Source organism: Sturnira hondurensis, unplaced genomic scaffold, assembly GCF_014824575.4.
Source record: "Sturnira hondurensis isolate 20B ecotype Veracruz unplaced genomic scaffold, ASM1482457v3 Scaffold0011378, whole genome shotgun sequence".
Taxonomy (NCBI): domain Eukaryota; kingdom Metazoa; phylum Chordata; class Mammalia; order Chiroptera; family Phyllostomidae; genus Sturnira; species Sturnira hondurensis.
The window spans coordinates 5,724,711-5,751,157 of record NW_028084009.1 but is presented as its reverse complement, the minus strand read 5'-3'; the positions used below and the strand labels follow the sequence as shown (position 1 = coordinate 5,751,157).

Genomic DNA, 26,447 nt, shown 5'->3' with positions numbered 1-26,447 from the left:
GAGGGTCCTCCTTGCTTTTCCTTAAATTATCCTGTTTTCTGTTTTTGTGCATTGGTGTGTTTGTATCTTTCTCAGCTCCAGGGGGCAGGCGACTCGTCTGTCCCCTTTGCCCTTGTCCCTCAGAGTCCAGACCAGGGCCTGGCACCCGGGAGCCACTCAGGACACCCGAGTCCCACAAATGAACCAATGAGACCGGGGCTTCCCTCCGGTGCGAAGAAGTGGGTCTTGTCCACCCACACGTCTGCAGAGGTGAGGGGCCCGCCAGGGAAGCTGGAAGAGGGCCCTTCCTGGCCTGGGGCCCTGAGCACCCCCACACCCACGGCCGCAGGCTCTGCGGGGCCTCTGAAGCAGTGTGGAAGCCCCTCCCCAGGGCCGGAAGCAGCCCAGACCCAGCTGGAGGGTGAGGCCAGGGTCTAAGTATAGAAGGCGGGGTGTGAGACGGCGGGCCCTGCTTCTCCGGTGAGAGGAAGTGGGCCCTGAGCTCGCCTGCCCCGGGTGGGGTTCACTCCGCATTGAGACAGTCCTTCTGGTGTGAGAAAATGTGGGGAAATGAATCCAGCTGCCGGGGAGGTGGCCCTGACAAGATGGGGGACGCTGTCTCCCAGCTCTGAGAAGGACCCAGGGGTCTGCGCCTCGCTTTTAGGAGAAAGGGGGCTGGTCCACGTTCAGAGTGGGTGTCATGTGTAGCTTCAGGTGAGTCAGGAGCTCTCAAGCCTCAGTTTCCCCACCTGCAGAATGGGTGGATGAGAACCTTGCCTTCCTTAAGGGTGCATCGAGGCCTAGGACAGCTGGGCACAGGGCCGAGCTCGGGAAGCGTTTCGTGTGGTCAGAATGGCAGCATGATGGGGGCGGGGGGCGTCAGAATGAAAATACAGGCCCCTTGGTCAAGAGTTACTAAGAATTTCAAGACACAGGCGGCTGGCTGAGCATTAAGCCTAGCGTGGTGGCGGGGGGCCCTGTTGAGCCCCGTGCGGCTGCCAGGCTGTGTGCCCGTGGGTGACGTGGGTGGACGCCTGAGGGTGGGTGGGGGCTGCCGAATAGCAGACACACACTGTCACAGCACCACTCACGGTAGGGGACCGTGGACAGGCAAGCTGTTCACACAGGGGCAGGGACTGCAGCTCCCACGCCCTCGCCCCCTCAGTTGGTTCTGAGTGGGAAGCACAGCAGAATGTCAATGTATCTGTGACATGTTATTCCTTAAAGAAAAAAAAAGATCAGTGACAAATGTCCATGTGTCGCTCTGGGTCATGTTGAATTCTGAGTAGTAGTACTAAGGGGTTCCTTGATTCTCTGACTTTTTCGGTATATTTTCCTTTTAAAAAAGAAGGGTTTGGTGCTTTGGAAAGCTTGGAAGGAAAGCATTAGAAAAGGGCCGTGCTTTGCGGACCTCCGGCAAGAGGGACCGAAAAGAGGCCTGCACGTCCCGTGTGCTGGGACCCGCGTGAAGTGACCCTGACGCCGGCGCAGGAGGTGGCTGCCTCGCCGTTTTCGCAGGAGAGCAGGACCTTGCGTGCTTCCCCTCCTGCAGGGGGACAGACAGTCCGCCTCGCCAGTCTGCTGGCTGGCATGAGGGCTGCCACCTTGGGGTGGCGTCATACACTGGGGCACGGTCATAGATAGCCGGGAGTCCCCAGGGCTGTCCCAACCACCACTGAGACGCTTAGATGAACAATGAGGGGCTTCGGCCTGAGTTTTCAGCGGCTCCTGCAGGCAGGCCTGGGGGTCTGGGCCAGCTGGGGGGGGCGGGGCGGGGCATGGAGAGCCTCACCGGAGCTGTCCCCTTCCTGCAGAGGCTGCGGCAGCCACTGTGGCAGTAATGGGGGGGGGGAGGACGAGAGCAGGCAGTGCCGTTCTCTCGTCGTTTGTCTCCCTGGTTGTTTGTTTTGCACTTTTTCTTTTGAAATAACTTTATGTGCAAAAATAGTAGGAGTTTCCATCCCCTTCTCTCAGTTTCCCAGACTATTAATATCTTACCTACTAGTACAAGCAGCAGAGGCTAAAAAATTCGCTCTGATGCAACACGATGAACTTTTAAACCACAAACTGCACTCGAATGTCCCTAGCGTCCTTCCTCTGTCTGGGAACCCACATGGCATTCGGTCATCTTCCTCCCCTCAGTCTCTGGCAGCCTGGGGTGGGGGAGGGGTGGCCCTCATTCCTTCCTGGTTCCTGGTCCTGCCGTCGGTGAATGGGTATCATCAGTCAGGTGTTTTGTAGACTGTGCATCAACTTGCGTTTGTCTGGTTTCCTTTCACGTTTTAAAATGAAGACTTTTAAAGGGTGTGATTCGGTGGCTCCGGGTAGACGCACAGGGATGTGCAGGCATCACTATGACCTAGTTCCAGATGTTTCCATCACCCCAGAAGGAAGCCCCCACCTCCCCTGGGGTGGCTCTCCCCCACGATTCTCCCTCGTGCTCTGTCCCCGTCCCCATCTCTCTCTGGGACTCCAGTTCTGTTTTTCTTTCGGTTTCTTTCTGCTTCTGCCTCTAAGTCTGTTTCTCTCTCACACTTTCTCTTCTGCTCCTGTACCTTGCCCGCCTCCTCCCCTCTCTCTGTCCATCTGACTCCCCTTCCATTTTCTCCCTCCTCATTCTATTTTGCTCCGTGTCTGTGCGTGGGTCTTTCTCCCTCTTTTGCTCTGAAGGGGGTGCAGGTGAATCCCCAGAAAGCAAACAAAAAGCGGTGGTAAGGCCTGCTCCGTGCTCTGAGACAGGGTGGGAACAGAACCCCTGTGGACTGCAGCCAGGCGGGGCAGCCCTGAGACCCCTCTAAGGAGGGGAGGATGATGCCAGACCACAGGAAGGACCACAGCTTGCCCTAGACAAACCGCTGGGAGAGGGCCAGGCGAGAGACCAGCAAGAGCAAAGGGTCTGGGGCAGGAAGGAATTCCCAGAAGCTCAGCCAGGGAGCGACGGGCAGCCAGACAGAGGTCTCCCTATGAGGCCTACGAGAGCCTGATTCACTTAGCAGGAGCCCCAAATGCCTCCCCAGGCTGGGCTCACAGGCTCACAGGCAGAAGCCCCAGCCAGCTCAAGACAAGGCAGAACCTCAGAGAAATCTCTAGCGGCGCCCAGGAGGCCAGGACACATGCTCGACCCTGGGGTCCCTGACCCAGGCACGACCCACCTCTGCCTGGGAAGGATCCTGCGCTGGAAAAGCATGGCCTGGGCTCAGCAAAAGGGCGTGCGTTGATTTACTCAATCACGCACTCCAGAAACACAGGGCACCTGTTGCGCACCCGGACCCCAGCCAGGCACGGGCCGTACCCCGGCCTCGCGGGACTCAGGGCCTAGAAGGAGGAACGGCTCACGCCTCACCTTGACCACAAACAGGAGACAAGCTGGAGCTCACCCCACACCCCGAGCGGGGTAACCCATGTTCACAGCAGTTTCTAGAGCAGAATGAAACAGGTTCAAGAGCCAGCCCTGCCAGGGGTTAGCTGCGTGGCCTGCAGCACGTCCCTCACTGTCCCTGGGCCTCAGTCCCTCCTCTGCCCAGTGGGCCTGAGAGCCAAAGGGAAGAAAATCAGTGCTGAGTCCCCCACCCCCACTCAGAGAACCCTCCGTGACCGAGCCGAGTTTATTAGCCACAGTATTATTGTTCTTCCAGGCTGGTGGGGAGGGCTGGCTGGGCCAGGAGGATCCCAAGCAGGCTGGGGACCTACCAGGCAGCGCCCTCCAGGAGTGCCGTTCAGGCAGCTGGGGGAGGGCAGCTTTTGCAACAGCTGAATACTGACTCCTGTCCTTAAGTCACCCGAGGGCAGCAGGAGGCTGGCTGGTGTGGAGTCCAACAGCCCGACCGAGGCTCATTTGTGATGCAGATGGCTGCAAGTGGCTGCCAGCCAGGACCCAGGGTCTGCATCCAGGGCCCTGCGCTTTTATTCTGAGAGACCAGAGCCTGGGGAGAGGCAGAGGGGGGATCCTCCGGCCCGCCCCCTTGCAGCAAGGCGTCTGTGGCCATTTGCCAACTCCAGATGCAGTGTGACCCAAATGGGTCTCAGCTTGGGATGGCAGGAATCCGAGAACCTGCAGGGCTGTGCCCTCCCGGGAGGCGCCAGGGAAGAATCTGCGTCTGTGCTCACGCAGGCTGCTGGCTGACTTTAGCTCCTTGTGGTTGTAGGACTGTGGTCTCCCTGTTGACTGACAGCAGGGGGCGGGCCTTTGCTCCTGGAGGCTGCCCACACTCCTCCCTCCGTGGTTGTCCACAGGGCCTTTGAGTGACAACGGGTCAGCTGCCTCTCCATCTCTGAATCTCTCCACCTTCCCTTTCCGCTGCCTATCTGCCTCTGGCTTTTAAGGGCTCACGGATCATACTGAATAACCCACCTGGATAACCCAGCCCTCTCTCCCTAGGCTAAGGTCCCAGCTTCCGTCACATCTGCAAAGTTCCTTTGGCTCTGTCACCTAACATGTTCACAAGTTCCAAGATTACAGGGCTCTCACTTGGGTTTTCTGTCACTTGCAAAGGAAAGACTCCTGACTGATTTGTCCTGGAAAACGGCTGGTTGGACATGGATGGCTCAGGCAGCTGATAGTCGCTGGCTTCACAGAGACTCCGCCCTGTTCTGCTTTCTGGAGAGGTGCTGAGTGGGGCGGACCTTGGAACGGGACTGAGAACCTCCCAAAACTGCCAGCCGGGCCCCCTAGGACTGACCCTCTGCCCCAGGCCCAGCTTCCCAAACTTGTGCACCAGCAAACAGGGAAGCATGCTTCCCTGGGATACAGAGTAAATAAACCGACATTCATACCAGAGCCCCGCCGGGTGACCCCTTGGCTCTGGGACGAATACGGTCAAAATTGAATTCCACGGCCCTGGGAGGAGGGCCAGGCTGCTCCGGAGGGGCCCAGCGGGAGGTACCCCATCCCACACTCCCATGGGCGACTCTGGTGATCCCAGAAGGCTCCAGAAGGGGAGGGAGCTCACTCACTTCTACCTGTGCCCCTTGCGTGCAGTCCAGGCGGCCCCCCTTTCCCTGGGCCTGGACCCCTGTGGGCCTTTCCCGGGTCAGCTGCTCCCTCACTACGTCCCAGGCCTGCGGCCACAGTGTACCGGTCTCTTCGTCCTCACGCACTCCCTCATGGAGTCACACCCCACGCTGCCTCGGGTGACTTCCCCTCAAGCGCAAAGATCTTCTAATTTAAGTTCTTTAGAATTCATACGGTCAGCAAGTAAGTCCCCCTACTATGTGCCCAGTCCTGGGCACTGTGGCTGGGTGCCATCAAGGAAAAGGATGGGTCGGACACGCTCCTGCACCCCCCGCCCCCCGCTGGGACACCGATAAATGCACCGAGAAGGACAAACCCCAGCAGGTGCTCTGAAGGAGGCGTGTGAGCAGGGTGACGCATGAGGGAAGGCGGCAGGGAGGCCGCGGGCACATGGCATGAACTTCTGCAGGAAGGCACGCCAGGCAAGGGCACTCCTCGAGAGAGGTGCCAGGCCAGCTCGCCCCAGTCCAGAGGCCGTGGTGGCAAAGAGCTGGGATTTTATCCCCGGGCAATAATGGGAAGCCAGAGAGGCTTCTCCACCAGGGAGCAGCGGCACCTTCTGAGCCCCCGTTTCAGAGGATGGGGCAGGTTACCACAGACACGGGACTGAAGGAGGCAAAAACAGCCTCTGTGCCCTGGCTGGTGTGGCTCAGCTGGTTGGAGCGTCGTCCCATAAACTGAAACGTCAAAGGTTCGATTCCCAGTCAGGACGCATACAAGTGGCAACCAACGTCTGCTTCTCTCCTTCCCTCTCTCCCTCTCCCTCCCCCTCTCTCTAACATCAATAAGCATGGCTTCAGGTGAGGATAAGAAAAGGAACAGCCACCTCTGGACCCCACCCAGCTCAGGCTCATCAGGGTCACCCAGAAGACCGACACAGGCAAGGCGACGGACGGACGCAGAAAACACCCCACCCCATTAGCACTGGGACTGCATCCCCACAACCGCACGAAGGCCCGCCAGACGTCACTTCCCTGTTTCCACAGCCAGCTGTAAACAGCACAGGGCTGCGCTGAGAGAAAGATATGCCCTCCTGCCGTCCGGTGGAGGTCCAGCCTGCTGCTCTTACCCCCTCGTGGAGGTTATTTTAACACAGTTCCTTTATTTTGAGATTTGTGTCTCAACAGTGTTAATTTTATAATGTAGAAGGAAAATACCTTTAACCTCTCTAAAAATGCCCCCCTCATGGGGCCAGAGACCAGGGGAGCTCTGAGGGGTCCGAGGCATCCAGCTCAGCTGTCTGGTGGGCTGGCCTATGTGGAGGAGGTTGACCCCACCCTTGCTCCCCAGGCAGCTGTGCACCGCAACGTGCACAAGGGTTTGGGGTAGAGCAGGACGGGGAGCGCTGTGGATAAGCAGAGCTGGGCACTTATCGGCGCCCCACAGGAGGTTGGGTGCCCGCCCACGCCGTGCCCCGTGCAGACACCCAGCCCCAGGTCACGCCGGGCAGCTGCTTTGCTATTTCCACTGTATCTGGATGGTCCCCAACCCCAGGGGGTTCCCGGATTGGTGTTTACGTCTCTGGGGGACAAACACAAGTGTGACTCAGCAGCCTGAGAAAGGACCTGATGGGGCCTTGGGGTGAGGGAGGTGGTGGAGAACTGGGTGGGGGTGGGGAAGCCAGAGCCCTGCCCCCGGCCTCCAGGTTCCCGACTCTGGGACCCAGCTCGACTCTGTCACGGGACTGAACCTCCCAGCCTGGGTTTCCCCATCTGTGAACCGGGCCCAGTCAGCCTCCCACGGGCTGTTGGGAGTGTCCAGGGGAAGCCCAGACAGAAAGCCAGAGAAAGCATCCAACAAATGTCAGTTTTCACTGGTTCGGGGACTCCGGCGACAGCCTTAGACCAACGCAGGGAGGAGGTGGTGACGGTCTCGTGTGACTGGAAACACGGGTCCTGCCCCCACAGGCCGGGCCCTGGGTGGGTTTCACAAAAATTAAGAGTGGTTTCTCACCTCCACCCCCAATTACTGGCTGGGTCTCCCTCTAGGCCCTGCGTCATGGCCACCGGCCCCGCCTCTCCTCGGGGCATGGGAATGGCGCTCCGCTCCTGGGCGTCTCAGTTCCTCCCTCGGTGCAATGGGACCCAGAGTGCCCCCATCCCGGGTCATGGAAACCACCGTGCAAGACGCATGGCACGGTGCCTGCCCTGGATGGAGCCCTGTGGTCATGATCGTCACCCACGATGACCACCGCAGCGACTGGTGGCTGCCTGCCACATGTACAAAGGGGAACCTGAGATGCTCTCTCCTGGGTTACCCACCCTCCAGAGCCCTCCATTCCGGGCCCCTAGAGGATGTTTTGTGAGGCTTCCAGGCATGTCCCAGGGGCTGCCACAGGCTGATAGTGACAGGAAACGGCTGGCGGAGAGTGGGCCCCCAGATAACCCTGGCGGCACCCGCACCCCCTCCCCACCCCCAAACCCTTATCAGCCACCGCAAATGTCTCTGCTGAGCCCCATGGGGACCTCCCAGCTCTTGCCCCTTGCCTGTTTGCAAACTAAAACCCAGCTGGCGGGAGGGGGCAGGGGAGGAGGGACAGATGGGGAAGGACAGCAGGGGTCCCTGGTAAGGAAAGGGAACCCTGCCCTTGACCCCGGGATACCTGACCCTTCTATGGGCAGAGGTCAGGAGCCCTGGACTCCAGAAACGGGGGAGTTACAAATCTCAAAGTCAGAGTGACTGGAAGAGGCCGGAGGGGGCCCTTGGGGACCCCCAAAATGGTACAGGGAGGATCCCAGGTCCACCCAAGCCCCCTCCCAGCATCAGGGTGACCCCACCTCACTTCGAAGCCAAGGGCTGACTCCAGATGGAGTTGTTGGTGGAACTGCCGGTGGGGTCAGACCCACGTGCCCACCTCTGCGTGGCCGGCCCCTCTCTGGGAGTCCCTCTGCTGAGTGCCTTGGGGACACGGTCTTGACTGTGCTATCTGTCCCTTCTCTCCACAGGGCCACAGCCTCTCCTGGCCCAGAGCTACCCAGCATACTCCGACAGCAACAACTGGCCCCAGAACTCCCACCCATGACCTCCCCTAGAAACTGCTGCTAACCACCCGCCATGGATTGTGTCAAGTTCAGAATATTTGCAGGCCACACAGTTTCCCAGCTGTGCCCGGCTCAGCACTAAGGACTCCACAGCAAGTGCAAAGGCCCTGGGGTGAGTCGTGCCGGGTGTGGGCACATGGCCAGTGACAGCTCCGGCCTTTCCTCTGAGGATGGTGTGGAACCACAGAGGGCTCTGAGCTGGGAGCTGCGGATGTGAGGGCCACTGTGTGGGAGATGAGCGCAGGAGACAGGGGACAGGCTGCATTTGATGGGCCCCGACCTGGGGCCTAAAGAGTGACTGGCCCCAAGGAGGTCACACCAGGACCTCTGAGCCTTACTCAGACTGACCTCCTCACCAGGGGCTCCCACTCCATCCCCCTGGACCACCGGGAGGCCCTGGTCCTGCACTGCCCAGCTGCCTTCTGTGCTCATCACAGCTGTGGCGCCCTCCCCTCCCCCAGGTTCAGGGGACTTCCCACCGACAGAACCAGTCACGCCGCCTGGGTCTGCCGGCAGCATCTGTGTGCTCGCTACTCCTCCCAGGCCAGGCCGTGCTCGCTCTTCCCTAGGGGTCTCGGCCATCTCCCCAGCAACCACCAGCCTCTCCCTGGGGCTCACCTCCTCCTCCTTCCCCGTGTGGTTCCTCCTCCAGCCACCCTGGCCTGCTGGGTCCAGGCACCTACCCCAGGGCCTTTGTACTTGCTGTCCCCGCTGCTGAGAACCCAGTCATCCTCTCCCACCCTGGGACAGCTCCTTCACAGTGTGGTCGGTGTCTGCGACCACCCCATTTGCATGTCTGCTGCTTCTCCCCCACCATGCTGCCTGCCTATGACTCTCCCCGGCGCTCTGCATGGGAGCCTGCACACCCTTCTCAGCGAATGGTTAAGCAGCTGACAAATAGGAGTAGTGAATGAATATACCCTCCAGCCTTAACACCTCTTCTCTGAAGCCCTCATGATCCCCCCAGTGCTGAGTTGGGGCTCCAGCTGAGTTCCAGATGCCAAGTCCATTCCAGGCTGGGGCCCCTCAGCCCCAGACTGAGGCCCCCCTTCCTAATTCTGTGACCTGGACCCCCCTGGCTGCCAGCACCCCTAGGGAAGCTGCATGGCAACCTGCCTCCTGGCAGCAGCCCTTACTCGGCCCCTCTCCTTTCTCTTGGGGAGCTGCCCACGCTATTCCATGGGGTGCTGCTGGAGCTGCCAATCACAACACTGGTCCCCGCCCCCAGGCCTGCTCTAAGCCAGTCAGCTCTCCCTTGGGGCTCTGGGCAGACCGCTGAGTGGGAAAGCACCTGGGGGGGCGGGGTTTTCCATTCCTTCACACGTGTGGCGTGGGACCTGCTCGGGATGACTTTGGCAGGGAGGGTTCGAGGGCCCCCACGTCAAGAGAAAAAAGCTACAGGCCAACTTTTTCTTTAAAGAAAACAAGTTTTATTTTTATAATCCGAACATTCTAATAAAAATATTATTATAATATTAGCTACCTGTATTTCCGGGGCCTCGACTCTCCCAGGCGTGCCGCAAAGCACCCGCCTGCGTCAGCCAGCCCCGGGGCCTCCCGCTTCCCTGAGGTAGGTCTGAAGGAATACCCCCAGCGCCCCCCAACATTCTGCCCTCTCCCGCCAAGCCGCCTCTGCCAGGCTGCCCCCTCACTCACCCTCCCACCTCCTGCAAGGCAGGGCAGAGACCCCCAGGAGCCCCTTCGCTGCTGCTGGAATTCTCGCCTCCCCTGCCCCACTGAGCCCCCTGGGCAGGCAGGACACGGCAGGCTGGTCTCAGCTCAGGCTGGTGTGCAGCTGGAACACCGGCAGAGGGTGGGGGCATTGTGTCCAGCCCCTCGGCCAGCATTACCTAGGGCCCCACTCTCTCTGTCCACTGCCAGGGTTGCAAGGGTGGGGACAAGCTTCTGAGACAACTTACTGTCACTGAGGACGACCTCTGGTCTGGAGAGATCTGCCCTCCAAGGGGCTCCTGGTGCTCGAGCGACAGAGACCTTTCGGACAGAAATACTGTCCCTGTCTCCTGGGGCGGAGCCACGGACAGAAGTGACCATCTCAAAGTCAAAAACAGGTTCTGGTTTCTCGGTGGCAGGAGCCTCCACTGAAAAAATAAACTGCATCATCTTAGTAGCAAAATGACCACAATGAGAGAAAAGGTCTCAGTGTTTCGAGGGCCAGGGACGCAGCCACGGCTGGGGGTCCTGCTGCCCTGGGAGCTTCGGGGGCTCGCGGGAGCCACCCTGTGCCATTGCTGGAAGTGAGAATCCCACGAGGTGGCGTTCACAGCTTGTGCGGATGGAGTGACAACAAACAGTCAATTCACGTCACTCGTTCAGGTTTCCCTGGAGTAAGGCATCTTTGAGGAGGACAAAGTCTCTGCAGAGCCCACAGGACAGCCAGGGTCTGCAGGGGGTGGGGAGGGCCTTGCAGGGTGCTGGGGGACAGGCGGGAGCCCCTCGGCCTGGAGCTCGGGGAGGGAGGGCAGGTGAAGGGAGACGGCGGGTGGTGTGGGCTGGCAGGTCTGGCTTACATCTTCTGGAACTCTTGCTCCTTCTTTCTCTAAAAGTCCTCTCTTGACGCAGGGTGGGTCCTGGATTTAGAGGGAAGCGGCCTCTGGGCCATCCGGGGTGCAGGCAGGGTTCCCGGGGGTCCCCAGAAGCACAGGTGCCGGTATGCAGCCCAAGCTCAGCAGGCCGCTTGCCTGGCGGGCGCGTGGGCGGCAGGTCGTAGTCGCGGCAGCGGCCTCACTGCATTCTGTCGGGCTGCAGCTGCGGAGGCTGGTACTGCACGAAGGCAGTGGCTGCGGGGGCTGCGGCTGCGAGGCCCGGGGGCACAGCGGCTGGGTAGCTGTAGCTCAGAAAGCTGGCGGGCGAGGCGGGCGAGGCCGCGTAGGGATACTGGTCGTAGGCGGCTGGTGGGTACTGCGCGTAGGCCGGGCTGGCCGGCGTGTACTCGACGTAGGGTGATGACAGCGAGGGCATGGGGGTGGCCGGGATCACCACGCTGGGCTGGACAATGGCTTGCGGGTAGATATAGTGGGGGGTCAACCTGTGGAGCCAAACGGGGGTTCAAAGGTCAGACGCCACGCTAGCTCCGGGGCGGGACCCAGAGGGAGAGGGGGGCACTGTGTGTTCCTGTCCCAGGTCTCTTTCCACGGGGCTTGAACACGTCAGCTGCTCAGGCGCGAGCACTGGCTGTGCACTAATGTTCTCTCCTCAGTGGGCCCTTCCCAGGCACCCGTCCCAGCCCTGCACCCGCAGGACCGCTGATGTTACTGGGGAACCAGGTTTAAAAATGCTTTAGAATCTCAAGACAAGGACAGCAGGTGTCAAAGCCAGTGCGGGCCCTTTTGAGTGTGGGTCCCCATGTGAGTGCCCAAGCCACGGGCCCACGAAGGCCGCCCTGTCCCCATGCTTCCCTGCTCATCTTCCCAACATCTGCCACCCACCCAAGGACACCCTTCGCAGCCTGCTGATTCACCACGTCTGGCCCCCCACCCAGAGTCCTGGCTCCCCAAGGAACGTTCCTTCTGTTCGCTGCCAGCCGGTCCTGGCCACCAGCAGGGCCCAGTGCATGCGAGTGGATGAACAGGTAACTGACGGAGTAAAACCGTGTGGCGGCGATGGTGGTGGTGGCAGTAAAGCTGAGCTGAGGCCTCAGAAAGGCCTCAGGCTGAGACTCCCAGACCCTCTTAACCACCACGCTGGTCCCACCCTGCAGGCTCACGTGCCAACGCACACCCTCCAGGGCGAGGATCGACTCCTGCATGTTGCAAATGGGAACCTGAGGTGCAGGAAGGCGGCGGCAGCATCTGTCCACCCTGCCGACCAGCCGCTGTGCTGCCCTGGGTAAGTGGCTCAGCCTCTCCGAGCCTCACAACCCACTGGGCACAAAGGAAGCCCATGGGGCAGACACTGTGGCCATGGGCATCTCCTCCCCCTCCCTCATACCAGCACAAATCACAAAGGGGGGGTACCCCAACCTCCTTCTACTCCTGTACGATGGGCCTAGGATCCCTGCCCTGCACCTGCTCCACAGAAGCTGCTTTGAAAGGAAAAGGAAGATGTTCCCAGAGGCCTCATCCCCCAGCAGGGGCAGAAACGGACAGCTGTCTGCAGAGCGACTGGGCAGCAAGTGGGCCACCGAGACCATGCGCTCTGTCCCCTGGGGCAGGCCACCCCCAGCGCCCACGAGGAGTCTCTCCGGGGCAGACAGATGCACTCAGTACATCACAGCGGCAGCCACAGCATCAGTGGAAAACCAGAGAAACACGAGCGTCACACATGGGGCACTGTGATGTCCCTCCAGGCCCCACCACATACGACGAGGGGACAGGGCCCACACTCAGCCCAAGCCTCTCCCAGCACCACGCTGTCAGGAGCAACAACTGAGCAGCAGAATGGAGATGGTGTTTATGCAAAACGGAGATATTTATGTTAAATGGTAATACTGTCTGCGCTACAGAAACAAATGCGTACACATCTGTGAGCTAAGGACGGGTGAGGCTGGAGCGCCAGAAACCCGACCCGTTTCTACGTGCCCGCGAGTCGGCAGCAGCTTCGCCCGGCGTTATGCTTCGAAACACAGAAAAGGGCTCCAGGATCCCACGTGGGTCTGAACACCTTGGGAGGGTGAGCGCACTCACGGGCACCATGAGGGTGAGAGAGCAGGACCACCACAGCCCAGGGTCCGCCCACCGCTGAGGATAAACAGGCAGTGGAGGATCTGGGCCACGGGCTGGTATGCAGCCACCGAAAGAGATGGACAGGTGCTACACGGCGGGACGAACCTCGACACCCTGCTGAGGGACACTGGCCACCCGCAGGATCCCATCCACGAGAGGCATCCACGACAGGCAACTCCAGATGGGGGAGCGGTCAAACTGCCGGGGGCTTCGGGCAGGGCAGGGGGGAGGGGAATGCCTGGGGGTGTCTGGGGTTGAGGGTGAGTCCTGAATTCCACACTGGCTGTGTTGCACACCTTTGTGCACATGCCTAACGCCTTCAAATGACAGACACCAGGTTAGCGTGATTTCACCAGTCAGACACACAGGTAAGGCCCCCGCCCCGTGGGAACGTACCGCCAGTGGGGTCCCTGCTGGCTGGGCATGGGCAGAGCTGAGGAGAAGGGCGGTGCGGTGGGCCCCACACACCGAGCAGCGAGCACCTGGAGGGTGAGAGACTGGGGCACACACCTGGCTCTGTGCCGGGGGGCCCCCCCAGCTCCCTCTGACCACTGGCCCTCCTAGGGAGCCGCACCCCAGTGGCTGCCACGGCAACACACCCACGCCAGCATCAGGCAGTTCTGTGCCCACATGGGCCATTGTTCGCAGTTTCTGTCAGAGGCCCTTGCTGGGGGCCATGATGCCTGCTTCCCTCATCTGTTCAGAAGCCTCTGCTGTCCGTCCCTCCGAGGGCCTTCCCCATGGGAAAAAGAGCCTTGAACAGAGGTGGGCCTGGGTTCGAATCCCACCTCAGCCTCAGGAGCTGGGACACAGCCTTCTCACCTGTTGAGGGCATGCTCTGGGCCAGGACACGGCGTTCCGAAGGCTGCACAAGCCCTGGCCTCGTGGGGCCTGGATTCCAGGAGGGGCAGAAGTCACACAAACACACCAACTCATGACCAGACCTGGGACTCCCAGGGTGTTCAGGGGAGGCTTCCTGGAGGAGGGGGCAACTGCACAGGGCTAGAACTCCGTGGCCTGTCGCCTGCTGGGTCTCACATGAGTGACTGGAAGAGGGCAACAGCCCTCAGGCACCCGCCGCTCCAACACAGCCAAAGGGCTCCAGCAGTCCAGAGACCTCCCCCCAGGGAAGGAGCAAATGAATGGGTCAAAACATGTCATGGGGCAGTGCCTACCATGCCGCCCCCTAGGCACCAGAGGTATGGGGCCCCGCACCGTGTGCACCCACACTTAGCTTACAGAACCTGGGAACACTCCTTAACTTGAGGTTGCGGACGCTTAAGGCCGAACTTCTCCAAGCACGGGCACGGGTGGGGGAGGCCCCACCTCAGACACCACTGCCCACCATGCATTTGCTACAATCAAGGATCCCTGCAGACTGAAGTCGGGCAGGGTCAAGGCCCCACAGTTGACAGCCCCCGGAAGACCCTCACACACACCAGCCCTCAGAAACAGCTGCCTGGGCCAGGGCCATGTGCTGTCCACCCACCACAGGTGCCTGGGGCTTTACCAGGGACAGGTTCCTGCCCACACCTGGCCCAAGGTCTGGCCACCCCAGAGCTCCGCTCTGCTGGGGGACACTCAAGCACGATGAGGGTGCATAACGTTTAAGGTGGGGAGGAGGGGGACCTGTTTCCTGTCCCTTGGGGATACTGTCCACATCTAGTCACCTGTTTCCTCCCGGTGCTCGACCACCCACAACACTCGGTGTGAAAACCCTAAGGTAACTTACAAAGCTTTTCACAGCACGTAACAGGGGCTGCTGTTCCCCCACTTCTGAGGGACAGGGACTGGGGCTCAGAGAGGCCCCCAGCCCAAGGCTGCAACGAAGCAGAGTCTGCTCCTGTCCGTCTGCTGCCCAGTGCCTGTGCCCACAGGGGCTGGCTGTGGGTCGGGGCCAGCAAACTCAGTCCACCCAGGTGGGAGGGCGGCCCAGGCACGACAAGAGGCCCTCTCCAAGACGTGGCAGCCCCTGGTGGTGCTGTGTCTGCCGAGGAGCTCAGTGTGTCCACAGAGACGGCCCCAGACAGGTGTGTGTACCTGGGTTCGGATCAAAGTGACAGGGAGGCCCCAGCTGTTGGGGCTCAGAGGACTGAGCACTGGACTGCAAACCAAAGGGTCATCGGTTCCATTCCCGGTCAGAGCACAGGCCTGGGTTGTGAGCCAGGTCCTCAGTAGGGGGTGCATGAGAGACAACCACACATTGATGTTTTTCTTCCTGTCTTTCTCCCTCCCTTCCCCTCTCTCTAAAGATAAATAAAAAAATCTTTTAAATAAAAGTTTTTTAAAATGGCAGGGCCCTCCTCTGGTGGCACGTGCCTGTGAAACAGGAGTCACGGAGGCCGACCCCAGAGCTGGCTGTGGGAGCCGGGACCCCCCAGTAGGGCAGCAGTCCTCAGCCAGCGTGTCTCTGCCCCTCAGGGGACATGGGCACGCCTGGGACAGTTCTGGCCGTGACATGTGTGCCTCGGGCTTCCACTGGGTACAGGCTAGGGGTGCTGCTAACACCCTGCAATTCTCAGGACGGACGCCACAGAGGGTCCCCCAGCACCACCCTGAGGGGAAGACACTGCCACAGACTGCAAAGTGAAGGGCAAACACAAGGGCTTCTCGCCACCCTCACAGCCATGGGTGCCCACGCCGGGGGCTGGGAAGGAGGCCAGGCGGGGACCTGGGGGTGCGTGTGAGCACCCACCTGGGCACGGACACGCAGACACACTGAGCTCTTCAGTGAGAAAGAGCACCCAGGCACTCGGCAGCCTGTCCCATCCGAGGGCAGCCCCCATGTGCTCCCCGACCCGCACCCCAGGCCTGCACATCGCCACAGGCAGAGGTCCCAACTCCCTGGCGCCAGGGAACGGGGAGCTTGTGCCCAGAAGGCTCCCTGACACTCTGCCTGCTCTCCGGAATGGTCAGGATGCCGCCAGGTCCACGTGCCTGATCCTCAGGCCTCTGAAAAGGGCACAGGCCTGGCCACACTCTGGCCCACCCCCCAGGGGCTCCCTGCCTTGGCCACCTCCCGTAAAGCCATGCCCACCCCACCTGTCCAGAGGCGAGAAGCCCGAGTTCCTCGCATCCTGGCTGAGCCTGTCCAGTCCCTCAGCCCTCTCTGGCCTCAGTTTCCCCCTCTGCAAATGAAGAGTGTGCCCCAGAGCCTGGCAGAGCCCCAAGGGGGCGGTCCTTAAAGGCCCTTTGGAAGGCATTTGTCTGGTGCCCTGAGCAGCACGGTCCACAAGCTCCCGGGCTGGGGAAGGGTGCAGACAAGGGCCAGGGGCAGCCAGCGCCCAGGACACAGCTGACCACACCTCTGTACACTCAAAGCAAAACCCCAGTGGAAAGGGTTCAGTTGCAGCCCAGAGGGCCCGCTTCTGAATGCAAAGCTGCCCACAAAAGTAAAAATAAAAAAGGCACATCGGTTGGTTTCACTTTTTCTACTCTCTGGAGGTTTCTGCCCACTGAGCAGGAGACACCCAGCAGCTGGAGGCGGGACTCAAGGCTTTGCAGGCAGTGGAGGAGGCACCCCCTGACCCCCCAACCCTGGGAATGGGCCCTGCACAGGCCACTGGGAAACCAGGCTGCAGAGGCCTCAGGGGAACCCCCGGGCTCTCTGGGGCCACCAGACAACAGGTGAGTGGGAGGGGAGGCCAGACCTGGAGTAGGTGAGAAGCCCTTCCAGGGACCTGGGACCCTGCTGGGTCCGGCACAGTGTGTCCACCGGAACCTGCTCCTACCCTGAAAGTCCGCCCCACACCAGCCTCCCCTCACTGGCAAGACCAACCAGGCCTTCCATTTGCTCAGGCCTAACGCTCTGGAATCTTCTTAGATGCCTACTTCTGTGAGACATTCTTTAAAAAGCATTCAGAGTCCCCCCTTCTCGCCCCAGTGCTGGTGGGGCAGCCACAGACCTTGACCCTGGATTATTGTTCTGTCCCTTGGCAGGGCCTCCACGCTGACCTGGCAGCCCAGCCCGCCCAGCAGCCAGAGGGGCTCTTGAAAGACACCAGTGACCTGGCCCTCCTCCATGCAGGGCCCACCTTGGCCCCAAGCCACTCACAGTAAAATCCAACCGCCCACCTGCCGGCCCTGCACCCCCCTGCCTCCCATGTCCCCCGCTGCCCGGCCACTCCTTCCCCGCACAGCACCTGTGGCTGCTGGAGACCAATCATTCCCTTTGCCGTCGGTCCCCTCCCCAGAACCTCCCTGCTGCAGAACGCCCTGCAATCGCACAGTAGGGCCGGGTTTCCTCGCGTCCCCACGGCATCCTGAGCCTGGCACACCGCAAGCACGTGCCTGCTGAATGAACCGACTGGAAGAACGCGCCACTTCCTTCCTGCACCGAGAGGGCGGGGGGAGGGAGAGTGATCTGACATCCGCCCCCTGCCCCCTGGGCACTTGTCAGGCCCCCTTGGCAGATGGGGAAACTGAGACTTAACAAGGAAAGTCACGGGGACAAGGGGTGGAACAGACAAGTCGAAAAAGGGGCCTCCAGACTCCCTACCCAGCTGTGGCCTGAAGGGGCAGGTCCACCTGGGGGCCCACCCCCAGCCACCTATATTGGGGACACCCTCAGGGGGTTTTAGCTGCATGCCTCAGCATCTGTCTGTGGTCTGGCCCCACCCTGGGTCTGAGCCCAACCCCCCCACCCCCCTTGTGCATAAGGCTCTCCAGCCAGAGAAGGGCCAGCAGGGCTGGGAGTGGAGCGTGTCCTTTGAGAGGGACCCCGGCTTCTGTTACGGCAGACAGGGACAAACAGCAGGTGTGCACGGGCCCCCCGACACCCCCCCTGCGCTCCAGTGAGTGACAAACAGGAAGTGCCAATCTCCCCAGACACCCTGAAAGTAAAAACAAGCCAAGTGACGCCTCACACTGGGGAGAGGGCGCCCACAGCCTCTGGCGCTGACCTCACTTCCTGCCATGCCCTCAGGGCGCCCACCCCCTCAGGCGCTGTGCCGCACCCCCCAGCTTTACCTACTGCACATTATAAAGCCGGGACAGACTCCCAAGGAGTTCCAAAAACAGAGTGGAGAGGTCCCCCAAAGACGACGTCCTACAACCCAGAGTGTCACCAAAACCAGGAACCACACGCACATGGCTGCCAACCGGCGTCAGGCTTCCCTGGACTTCACCATTTTTTGCTGTGTCCTGGTGGGTAAGTCTGACACCATGTCACAAACACACACCTTCCATCCACTGTGACGGTCGCAGTGCAGGGCTGTCCCACTGCCACGAGGAACTGCCTGCTCAGTTGCCCGCGGCACCGTTCGCACACTGATGGCTTCGCAACAGTCTGGTGACCCTGCCGGAAAGGAAGTGCCCTGCAAGGGGGACTGTGTCTTTCTCACTCAAAGTAGCCCATGCACACGACCTGGCATATAGCAGGTGCTCAATAAAAACCCAATGAGTGAATGATACTGTCCAGGCCCTTGAATTCCAACACTTTCCTAATATACCCCGGCCCCTCTCCCATCCCAGTGGTCTGGGCGCTCCACTCAGCCCCCTGGGTGTGCTCGTGCATGGCCCGAATTTCGGTGTGGGCACTGGGGACTTTCACACAAAGATGGCAGGTCTCCAACACTGCAGGGTTCATGGTCCGTGTAAGAGGGCCCCATGGTGCTGTCTGTTGCTGGGGGTCGGGGTGTGTCCAAGGACTGGCCAGAGGCAAGGAGTTGGGCCCCCAAGGAAGGAACCAGGGCGAAGGAGCCCCCAGCTCGGGCCCCCACCCTACTCTGGGAGGGCCAAGCACGGTTCCCCTCACTGAGGCCCGCGCAGGTGGCGGGAGTGACAGACCCTGTCCCGGGATGCTGTGTGGCTGTCACTGCCAAACCCCAGGTTCTCCTGTGGGCCAGACTCCGACCAACGGCCCTGCACACAGCACCCGGTCAGCCCTACAACCGGGTGTCCCCTTGACCCAGACAGGGAGGGGTGCCCAGACAGAGGGCTGGGCCCAGCCTTGAACCCAGGCAGACCTGAGGGCCTTTGCTCCAACCACCGGCGCACCTGACAGCCAAGAAGCCCTGGGACCCCATCTCATTATCCGGGCCCCCCCAGGGCCTGGCCCCAAGCCTGGCACGTAGGGGAGCTCACAGTAAAGGGGCGTGGAGCCCGAGCACACCCCCATTAAGAATGGGGCGGGCCAGCTGTGCCCAGAGAAGCAGCTGGCCCTTCAAAAATAACCCAGGACGGGCTCCGAGCACAGCCCGGCCTTGGTGTGAACAAGTGCCCCTTGACACCGGGAGGCCCCTTCCAGGCTGGGACCCAGCTCTGCCTGGGCATGGGCCCTCTCCAAACTGCTCTGCCTTCACTCCTGCCTGCCGCCTGCTCGCTGTCCCACCAGCCAGCAAAGGGACGCTCAGCTGGGCAGTCCATGGCCACCACTGTCTCCTCGCTTGGGGCCACCACCTCAGGAATTGGCCCCCCACGTGGTTATGTGATGGAAATGCACAGTCAGCGGAGTTGGGTCCTGGAAATGTCCATCGACTTAAGAAAAAACAACTGGGGGAAGAGAATCCACGCAAAAGGGTCGGAGTGCCAAGTTCTCTGGGGACCCTTTCCACACCGACTCTCCAGGCCAGCGCTCCAGGCAGTGGCCTCTCCCAGCCCGGGGCAGGGGTCCCTGAGAGCTGTCTGGGTCCACGCTGGGGGCCAGGAAGTCCAGGACAGACAGGCCGGGCAGGAGAGGGTCACCTGGCTCCCACACCGAGCTCGCATGGCACCCTCAGCCACCAACAGGCCCAGCCTCGCTGCCAGCCCAGAGCCGACAAACGACCGCTGAGTCAGGCCCGGCCACAGTCCCAAGCCCGATTGTTTGCAAAGACAAAGGGGACGCTGACGGCCCAACTCTCCAGCCAGGCAGGCGGGCGCTGGGAGAGGACAGCTGACCCAGGCAGCCCGGCTGGCCACCCCTCTGCGGCCACGCACCCAGGGGCCCCACCCACGCCTGGACCTCGGCAAGGCAAGGAGGCAGGCAGCACAGCTCCCAGAGGCTCCAGTCCACCGACCGACTGCGGGACAGTCCCTCTGACCCCTTGTCCCTGTTTGCGCCTCCACCCCTTGGCAACCAATTAATAGCTAGAGGCCTCTTCCCTGTCCCAGGTATTAAATGGCCAGCCAGCAGATTGAGTTACAAAACAGTGTCGCCTGAGATGGGGAACACACAGCGATAAAACTGTGACCTACCCCCAACTACCTTCACGTGGGTGACTTTCTGGGGACCCCAAGGAGTGATTGGGGTGTCCCCGTCTTTGCCCCCCCCCAAAGAGAGCAGAGAGTGGGTTCCAGAACCAGCTGGCCTGGGCACCTGTCCTATCCCTCCAGCCATGCAGGACTGGCTGTTAACCTTTCGTTGCCCGTTTTCCCATCTATGAAGCAAAGAGGCGTCAATCCTGACCTCAGCGGGTGGTCGCGGGGACAGAAGGAGAGGCGTGGCGGGCACAGGGCCACCCAGCGCTGGTGCCGACACTGTGTCAGATGACAAAACTGGAGGCTCAAGAGGAGGACACCACATCACTGGCCAAGACGGGCCCAGCCAATAAGTGACAGGGTCAGGATTTGAACCCGGGTCTGCAGGCTCCAGAGGCCAAGCGCTGCCAGTTGCTAGAGGCCCAAAGACAGCCGCCAGGATCAGACTCGGGTGGGGGAGGTACTGTTACATGTTAAACAGGAAGAGCTGCTGGTGCGGGAAGCTCACACCTTCATCTTTGTGCAGCCGGCCCTGCCCCCGGGGCACCTGGTGTGGACACAGCCAGGGCCATGAAAACCAGGAACACCCTCCTCGTGGGGCCTGAACCCCAGAGAGGAAGAACCTGGGACGATAGCAGGACAGGGGTGTCCCCAGACCCCCTTCCAAGACAGCTGCAGACATCACGAGGCAGAACCCCGGCAAGAAGTAAAACCCAGAACTACCGGCTCCCAGCCGCCCTCCAGGCTGCCCCCCCCCCCCCCCCCAGAAGGCAGACTGGCGCTGAGCTCACACACAAGCCATCCATGCACTGTGCAGGCCACCCTGAGTCGCAGGCCTGGGGCAGTTTCTCAGTCACCTGGCCGACCTGCCCAGTCAGTGCCCCCATCCTTTGGTCCACTTGGCCCCTCGAGCCAGGATGCTCCTCCAACTGAGCCTCGAACCTGGTGCCCAAGACTGGTCTCTGATAGCTTGAGAAGCGCTAATGTTCTGAAAGCAGCAGCCTGTTTTATAACTGACTGTCCTCCCCCTGCCCCCCGCAAAGAACCACCCCCCAGCCCGACAACAAGCTCCCGGCACTGGTGCGCCGGTGACACCAATCACGGGCTGGGAAGTCGGAGAGCACGGCAGGCTCCTTTGTGCCCCTGAAGTCTGCGTGTCCTTCCCCGAGCAGCTGCCAGGCCTTATTAGATGTTAAAAAAAGGGGGGGCAAGGAAAGAAGGGCCTTTTCTGGATGGAGGAGGGTGGGACACGCTTCTCCAGAGCACGTCAGACAAAAGGCCCAGAGGCCAGCCGGCCTGGGCTAGGGACATCTGGCCCCAACACCGGCTCACCTGCTCCAGCTCTCACAGCCATGGGACCCCGGCCGGCACGACCTGCTGCCACCATCTGTTGGGCACTGGAGCAGGTCAGAGGGGCTCCCTGAGAAGGGCCTGGCCTGCCAGTCCCTAAAAATGTTGGCAACGCTTCCAGAACGCTCACCTGCCACCCAAGGCCTGTGCTCACAGAAATCGGAGGTGCAGTTACTGTCCCCACTTCGCGGGTGAGGAAACAGAGACAGAGACGCCTGTGTCAGCTGCTAGAGGTCACACAACTAGGAAGTGGGAAGCCAGGATTTGAACCCCAGGCTGCAGGCTCCGGAGCCCACGCTTCTCATCTCTCTCTGCTGTGGGGCCTCTGCCAGGGGTGGAGAAACGCCATCTGCCTTCTGTCAGTTCTCCCAGCTTGTCTCTGCCCCACCCCACCCCCCAAACCAAACCATGTTTCTGAAAAGTTGGAGCAAGTGTTCCCTGGACACCTTAGGGCACAACCCAGGCAACGGGGTTAGCGGTCCTGGAGTGAGGTGAGTGCCCACCCTGGGAGCCCCGTGCCCGCGCCCCGCCCCCAGCCAGCCACCCCACTCACCCGTATGTCCGCTGGATCAAGGTGGGGTGCAACTGCTGCACGCCGATGGCAAAGCCTACAATGAGAGGCCCGTTAGGGGCGGGGCTCGTCCAGGGCAGCAGCACCGCCCAGCCACACCAGTCTAACCAAAAGGGAAAATGGGCTTCCTCGCCCCTCCCAGGCCACCCCCACACAAACCCCAAAGCTCCCAGCCAAAAGGGACCTGGGGGACAGCAGCCTGTAGGCTCTCGTCCTCCCCACCTCAGGTCCGGGCAGCCAACTTCCTCCCGCCTGTGAGGACAGCCGACGACTGGGTGACGCACCCTCGTCGCCCTGTGCCACTGGCACACGCAGCTAGGTGAAGGGGCCCAGCTCCCAAGCTGGGGAATGACTGCCCTGTGACGGCTCTGCAAGCACATGACAGCCGACTGGCACTCCTCGGGTGGGTGGGGGCGGGGGTGTTCCACCAGACAGACACCAATGCTGAATATAGCAGCCAAGGAGAGCCAGGAAAGGGAAACAGCGTCCTACCCGAATGCAGGCTCCTCGGCTTGGCACCCAGATAGGCCAGGTTGACGTTGGCTTTGCGGCCATCGATGTTGGGGTTCGGGTCTTTGCAAGCCCTCTCAGCGGCCGCTCGGTCCACCATGGTCACCTGGAAGAGCAGATGCACCCATGGATGGGCACTGCCCTGGCCTGGGTGCTCACTTCCCCACCCCTCTGACCCCAGCCCCCGCCTCCTACAAAGCTGTCCCCTGGATTCCAGCTCCTCCCTCCAAGTTCAAGTGCTGGGAAGCCTTGCCTTCAAGGGCAGAAACAATCCTCAGGGGAGACCCTGCACCCTCCTTTCTCCCAAGAGAGGCAGGGGCCTGTGAATTTCTTCACAGGAGAGTTTGGAGACACTGGAGTTGGAAAGAGACTGGTTTCAAGTCGCTTTTTACTTAAACTGATGTTTATCTGTGGTGGCAGAGGGTGGTGTTGAAAAATATGGGGGGAGGGGCGCTAAGGTCTCCGAAGCCCCTGGGGGCGAAGCCTCTGCTCCGCACTAGCTAGTTGCTCCACGAAGTCCTGGGAGTAGTTGTATGACCCCAGTAGCTCTCCCCAAACTTACAAGTTCTAATCGATTCCAGCGGGTCTCCCTTTTAAACCACGCGTGGGGCAGGAGAAGACTGACCCAGTCGAGGGATGGGGGGGCAGGGGGGGGACCGGACCAGCTGGAACGTGAACAGTCGTCCCCGGAGCCCAAGAGGGGGCAGCAGGTGCCAGTGCTAGGCAAAGGCGCCCCAGGCGGCCGCGGAGTGGCTGGGCGTGCGCCCGCCAGTTGACTCGGCGCCCGGGGCCAAGATAAGTGCAGGTTGGGGTGCGCGCCCAGTCTCTGGGCCACTTACGAAGCCGTAGCCGCGGGACTTGCCCGTCTGGCGGTCGGTGATGACCACAGCCTCCTCGATGTCCCCGAAGCCCTCGAAGTACTTCCTGAGCGAGGCGTCGGTGGTGTGGTACGGCAGGCCGCCCACGAAGATCTTGGTGAACGTGGTGTCCTTCTGCGAGCCGTGCATGGCGCCAGGGGCGGCCGGGGACCGCGGGAAGCCCACGCTCGGGGCGCCCGGCGCGGGCTGCAGCAGCATGGGGGGTGCCCCGCGGCCTACGGACCCGGGTCGCGTGGGGATCCGCTCATGGGCGGCGACAAGGAGCGAGCAAGGCAGCAGCGGCGCCTCCGGGCCCGTCCACTCGCGGGCCGTTCCAGCAGTACGCGCCGCGATAAGCCTCGCTGCGCTCCTGCCGGCGCTGCGGGCACTCTGCACCCGGGTGCCCACCCCAGGGCTTTGTAGCCGGCTCCACCCCCGGCCCGCCTGGGGCCCGCCCCCTTCCCGCCCCTGGCGCGCAGGGGCCGCAGGGAAGCGTAGTCCAGACCCCGCCCAGCCGCGCCCAGCGCTCTGGGGGAGGCCTTGGGGTGGGATGCGCCTCCGGGAACAGAGCATCTGGATGTTTCCGGAGGTCCTACTACTTGCCCGAGAAGTTGCCAGCTGCTGCCCTCATGGAGTGCAGAATCTACTGAATCAGATAAAATCAATTATCAAATCATGATTATTGATGTAATATTAATCTCACTATATTAATGGTAAAACGATTTTCTTTTGTCTAAAGATATAATACTTTGATGAATATTAATCAGGTAGTGGTGGCTGCACAGATGCGCAGAACACACTCTAACCCCATGGAGCATCTATGAATAAGACGCACAATTCAGCAAGTAAATACACATTATATAACCCGGAAAGAAATAAATCAGGGTGCTGCCGTCCAGGAGAGGCCCCCCCAGAGAACGTGACTGGGCAGGGGAGGAAGTTCTGGCCTCTTCAAAACTCTGTCTCCAGCCCTGGCTGGTGTAGCTCAGTGGATTGGGCTGTGAACCAAAGGGTCACTGGTTCAACTCCCAGTCAGGGCACATGCCTGGGTTGCAGGCCAGTTCCCAGCAGGGGACGCACGAGAGGCAACCATACATTGATGTTTCTCTCCCTCTCTCCTTCCCTCCCCCTCTAAAGAGAAATAAGTAAAATCTTTTAAAAAATTAAAGACTAGAAAGAATTTTTATTAAAAAAAAAAGTCTGTCTCCAACCACAGCCCACGCCAGGCATCCCTCCATCTGTGTGGATTGCCCTTGGTGGAAAGTAAGCAGAGCACTTTCCACCTTCCCATTGCTCTGGTCCCCAACCACAGAATCAGGTCACCTCATCTCCAGCATGGGCCACAGAATTTTTTAAGTATATTTTTACTTATTTATTTTTAGAGAGAGGGAAGGGAGGGAGAAAGAGAGGGAGAGAAACATCAATGTGTGGTTGCCTCTCACATGCCCCCAACTGGGGACCTGGCCAGCAACACAGGCTTGTGCCCCAACTGGGAATTGAACCCGGGACCCTCTGGTTTACAGGCCAGCCTTTATCCACTGAGCCTTCCTAGCCAGGGCTGGCTACAGGATTTTGAGAGCTCAAAGTAATTAGGAATTTCATACCTGACAGCAAAGCACTGATCCAAGTGCGAGGCCTTTCTGAGCATCTGGCCGTGTTACTGTGCGGGTCACTACCCCCAAAGCTGGCCCTGGCACTAACTCCCCCCGGGGATGGGTTACACCTGGGGCCAGTCTGGATCTGGGGACCTCAGACTCTGCATGTCCAGGCCCCACCACTGTGATGCCCTGTGCAGTCTGGAACTGTAACTAAGTGGAGTCACTCTGGTCCCAACCCTATAGACCCCTTCCTTTCTGGACAGTAGGACACAGGCTAGGGCCTGCGAAAATGTGAATGGCACCAGGTGGGCTGAGGGGGACAGGAATGCAGGTGAAGTGTCTGCTCCTCATTCAGGCTGTGTTTAGCCCCAGGTCCAGAGAAACCCGTTCCATGTCCCTGGAGTTCCTGACCCTAAGGTTCACGGTGCAGGTACCGAAGTCTGATCCTCCCTTCCCCAAGCCACAGCCTCCAGGCCCTTTATGTTGGGTAGGGAACTCCAAGTCTTCAAAGAGGCTACTGAGAACATTCTTTTCTGTCTCAACTCATTTCCCCTTCTCTTGTCTCTCACTGTTCCTCCAACTCCAGGCCTTTACAACATCACCTGCCAAGCAGAGGGCCTTCGGGACACATTTGCGTGAATGTATGATGGAACGAACAAGGTGTGGACAGCTCTCAACCAGAAAAGGGACCCTCTGCTCTGGCAGGTCAGTGGGTTAGAGCGTCATCTCCGTGCACCGAGGTTGCAGGTTTGATCACCAGGTCGGGGCTCATACAGGAAAACAACCAGTGAGTGCATCAATAAGTGGAACAACAGAGCAGTCTCTCTCAAATCAATAAATAGAAGAAAAATATTTAGAAAACCAAAAAGGGGCACTCCGAAAACTTTGATGTAAGCGCGACCCAGCTCTTTTCCTCCCTGGCTGCCTTAAGATCAGCCACCGTGGAGAAGGACACAGAAACTATCCGGACCTGGAAGTTCATGGCCACCAGACAACGCCAGAGAAAACAAACGGTCACTGACGTCCTTCACCCCGGGAAGGCAACAGTACTTAAACAGAAATTCGGGGGAAACTAGCCAAAGCGTAGACCACGCCAGACGCCATCTTTGCGTTTGGATTCCGAACCCATTTCGGTGGCGGCAAAGACCTCCGGCTCCGGCGGCGGTGATTCACGACTCCTCCTCGGATTACACGAGGGAAAACGAACCCAAACACACTAGTCCAACACCGCCTATAGAAGAACTGGAGAACTCACAGCGAAAGGAACGCCGGGCCAATGAACAAAATCAGCGGGACTGGGAGGGCCCACGCTGGTGCAGGCCAAAAATAAGCAAATAAATGAACAGTAAAGAGTCTAAAGTGACTCGGTGGTGATTACGAACAGTTTTCATGAGAAGCCTGATAAACTTAAGAACTTAAAAAAAATAAAACATGACCTACACTTGTTGCGCCAGGGAAAGCGACCACGTGATCTTCAGCAAGCTGGGTTCCTTCGCGGGGCCTCAGTTTCCCCTTTTGTGACCGACAGGTCCAGACCGCCTCAGCCAGGAGGGCCCGGGGCAGGATCCCGGGCAGGATCCGGGGTGCTCTGGGCTTCCCGCTCACCCGTGTGACCGGCCGAGGCTCCGGAACTACAAATCCCAGCGCCGCCGCGCGGGCCCCGCCCTCC

General features: G+C 60.4%; 1 protein-coding gene across 1 annotated transcript; it reads right to left on the bottom strand.

Moving 5' to 3' along the window:
• Window positions 1-10,037: 10,037 nt before the first annotated feature.
• Window positions 10,038-23,583, bottom strand: RBM38 (RNA binding motif protein 38). Its single transcript, XM_037059962.1, has 4 exons — window positions 23,163-23,583; window positions 22,306-22,429; window positions 21,796-21,850; window positions 10,038-11,077 (listed from the first exon to the last, which is right to left on the bottom strand). The coding sequence occupies exons 1-4, from the start codon at window positions 23,397-23,399 to the stop codon at window positions 10,774-10,776; spliced, it is 720 nt and encodes a 239-aa protein (XP_036915857.1). The 5' UTR covers window positions 23,400-23,583; the 3' UTR covers window positions 10,038-10,773.
• Window positions 23,584-26,447: the final 2,864 nt, after the last annotated feature.